Source organism: Sorex araneus, chromosome 9 (assembly GCF_027595985.1).
Source record: "Sorex araneus isolate mSorAra2 chromosome 9, mSorAra2.pri, whole genome shotgun sequence".
Taxonomy (NCBI): Eukaryota; Metazoa; Chordata; class Mammalia; order Eulipotyphla; family Soricidae; genus Sorex; species Sorex araneus.
In genome coordinates, this window is record NC_073310.1 from 18,567,265 (window position 1) to 18,570,582 (window position 3,318).

General features: G+C 59.7%; 1 protein-coding gene across 1 annotated transcript; it reads right to left on the reverse strand.

Moving 5' to 3' along the window:
• Positions 1 to 319: 319 nt before the first annotated feature.
• SELENOM (selenoprotein M) lies at positions 320 to 3,016 on the reverse strand. The gene is made up of 5 exons (XM_012934278.2): positions 2,788 to 3,016; positions 1,341 to 1,376; positions 1,132 to 1,166; positions 780 to 858; positions 320 to 698 (listed from the first exon to the last, which is right to left on the reverse strand). Exons 1-5 carry the CDS (start codon positions 2,908 to 2,910, stop codon positions 534 to 536), a joined length of 438 nt encoding a protein of 145 aa, XP_012789732.2. The 5' UTR covers positions 2,911 to 3,016; the 3' UTR covers positions 320 to 533.
• Between the last annotated feature and the right edge of the window lie 302 nt (positions 3,017 to 3,318).

Here is a 3,318-nt window from a genome sequence, read left to right on the forward strand (position 1 = left end):
TTTTCAATGACCCCGATTTTTTTTATTTTGGCTTCTTCGGCCAAACCGCGTGATGTTCAGGGCCTAGCGCTGGCAAACCCAGGGGACCTTATGGGGTGCCAGGGGTCAACCTCGGCAAGCGCCTTTCCCTCCGTACCATCTTCTCTGTCTCTTGGAGGGCTGAATGAAGAGCAACCCGGCAGAGTGCACATCCACCCCCAGTCCAGCGAGACAGCTGGAGATCTCAGGGTTTGGGCTTTTTTTTTGGCGCGCGGGGGGGGGGGGGGGGGCGGGGAGTGGTATTCATGTTCTCATCAACCGCAGCAAGACAGACACACAGTCACAATGAAAGCATAAAGATTTAATGGAACTGAAGAGGGAAGAAAGAAGTGGAGAGGAATGAGGAATCCCCCAACTCCATCCCTGCTGGCTTGGGGACGGGGCGTCGACCCTCAGCGAGGGAGTGCTCCCGGGACACTGAGGGCTTCATTCTGTCCCCAGGGCTCAGGCAGGAGGTGTATGAAGGGGGGAGGGGGATGCAGGCTCCCCAAGGCCTACAATTCGGAGGAAGGTCGGTCCGAAGCGCCTGGGGTGGACTTAGCAGGAGCCTGCAGGTATTCCGGGGGCACGGGCGCGTCGGGCGCCTCCTTGCGGTAGAAGCCGAGCTCCTGCACCAGCGCGTTGATCTCCTCGCGGGTCATCTCGCTCAGTGGGATTCGCTGCCCACCAAGAGGCAGCCGGTCAGCGTGCCGGCCCCGTGTCTCACCCCGCCGCCTCCCCGGCACCCTCCCCGTCCTCACCTGCAGCTCCTCATGGTGGTGACCCAGCAGCACCAGCTCTGGGTCGGCCCCCGGAAGGTGTTTCATGACCAGGTTGTGGCTGGGAAAGGGTGTTAAGGTGTAGCGCGGTGGACCAAGGAAGGTGGGTGCCCTCAGAGCCTTGCTTGTGTCAACAGCCATACTCGCGTTGGCCAGGTTGGCCAGGGTTGCCCCTTTCCCGGTGGGGGTAACGGGGTTAATGGAAGTAAAGGTTACACAAGCTGGTAACCACTTAAGCAGTCAGCGCCCAGTGCCAAATGGAAACCAGCTGTTGCCTCTGGGTTTAAGTAGAGGATTCTCCCAGAGCCCCTCTTACAGACCGGAAGAAGGATACTACAATGGGATGTCCTCGGTGACGAAGGCCTTGACCTGGGGAGGAACCAGAGCTTCAGTCCCCAGCCAATCAGGTGCAGACTCCGTCCCCCGCCCAAGTATCCCCACCCAATCACTGCTAGGACCACGCTACACACACACACACCACCAACCCCCCTTGCCCAAGAGTTCCGGGAAGACAGATCCAGGCTTTCCTTCTTGGAAACTCACCTCCTTCAGGCGATTCAGCTGTCATCCCCCACAGGTCTGGAGGGAGGAACAAAACGGGTTGTCAGGTCTGCATGGCCCCAAACACCCTCAAGGCTATTCACTGAGTTGGATCAGAAAGTGGATGTCTATTGCCAGAGCAATAGCATAGCGCCGGGCCCGGTTAGATCCCCAGCATCCCATATGGTAATCCCCTCCCAGCACCAGGAATAATTCCTGAGTGCAGAGCCAGAAGTGTAGAGGCAGGAGTAACCCCCAAGCATCACCGGGTGTGGCCCAAACCACAAACCACAGCCCTCCTGCAAAAATACAAAAAAGTGGTGTCGCTGGAACAGCTGTTTCTAAGGCTGGATGGAGACTTAGAGGAACAGCGGTACCCAAGACTGAAAGAGGGGAGGCCACTAGCAGGCCAAAAAGGAAACTGTGCAAATGGGGAAACTGAGGCTAAGGAGCACCAGGAAAAGAAAGGAGAAAGGCCAGAGAGATAAAGGGCACAAACCAGATTTGAGATGCTTGTCTACAGAGCTTACGTTTTATCTACTCCCAATAATCAGACAACAATGGTCACTACTCCCCGCATGCAGCCGAGACCTGGCTCTGGCCTGTGGCCCCTAGAACCTCAGGGTAGAGGCACGGCACAAAGTAATAGCTCACAATTGCCCTGGAGTTCCCCCACGAAGCAGACGTGCCATATGGAGCCTACCCACTCCACGCTTAGCCCATCCCTGCCGTTCATGGCCCTCTGTACCCACCATCTGGCTGCTTCTACTCCAGATGGGAGGATAAGAGGGTCCCTCTCTGCTCTCCCTAGGGGAAACCACGTCCGAGGCAGAAACCTAGACACCCCCCACTCTCTTCCCTTCCGATCCCCCACCCCACACACTTTTTCTTTTTCCGGTCAGACCAAAAACTAAGCGCTGTGTTGTTATAGGGCACACAGCAAGGCAGGAACTCTAGGAGGGAAATTTCATGGCGGCCGGGGGTTGCTGCAAAGAAGCGTTGATAAGGCGGCGATGGCTGACGAAGGTTCATGGGGAGGGGTCGCAATTCCCACCCCAGCCTCCTTCCCTGGCCCCGGCATTGGTGTGGGGGTGCACCCCGAAAAGCCTTCCCTATTTCGAGCAAAGGGAGAGACCGCCCGGAACTGGGTGGGGGAGGAATTCCGGGTAAAAGTGGAGTGATGGGGGATGGGTCGCCGGGCTCCAGCGGGGGCGATCTGGAAGCCCCGCAGCGGGGCCATCTGGGGAGGGATTCGAATTTCCAGGCCCAAGATGGGGCGGCTTGCTCGGGCTTTCATGATGGATGCTCGGGAGGTGAAGGAATACTCTCAAGTTTGCACCGATGGGGACTTGGGAATGGGGGTGGGGGGGGCGTCCTCGGGCCAGAGTGGACGTTCCGATGCAGCTGGGCTCGAAGCTGGTCTCCGGGGGCTAGGGGCCCGCGCACTCACCTCTACCCGGGCTCGGGCTAGGCCGTGCAGACGGCTCCAGTCGGGCCGGAAGGTGGCTGCGGAAGCCGCGAACGCCGCAAAAAGCAGCAGCAGCAGCGGCTGCAGAGGCCTCGAGAGGATCATCGGAACCCGGCGGGAAATGAGGCGCGACGAGAGGATCGCCGCTGCGCCACGTCTGGGTCGGCGGCTCTGGCCGCGGCTGGCCCCGCCTCCACTGGGGCCACGCCCCCCGCGCTGGGTCTCCGCCCCGACTGGCCCCGCCTCCACTGGGACCACGCCCCCCGCACTGGGTCTCGTCCCCTACTAGCCGCGCCTCCACTCGGCTGGCGTCAGCCGGGGTAACTGCTCGGGCCCTTTTCTGACCATCAGTGACCAGTGCTGAATGTCCAGGCTCCCTCTGCTGACCAACAGCAAGGATGCTCTCCGGCTGAAACCAGGCAATACTCGCTCAAGACGGCAGAGGGCGGGATGCGCACGGACACGAGAGTTTCTGCACAAGAAACTCAATTGGAGGACAAGGGAAACTGAGGC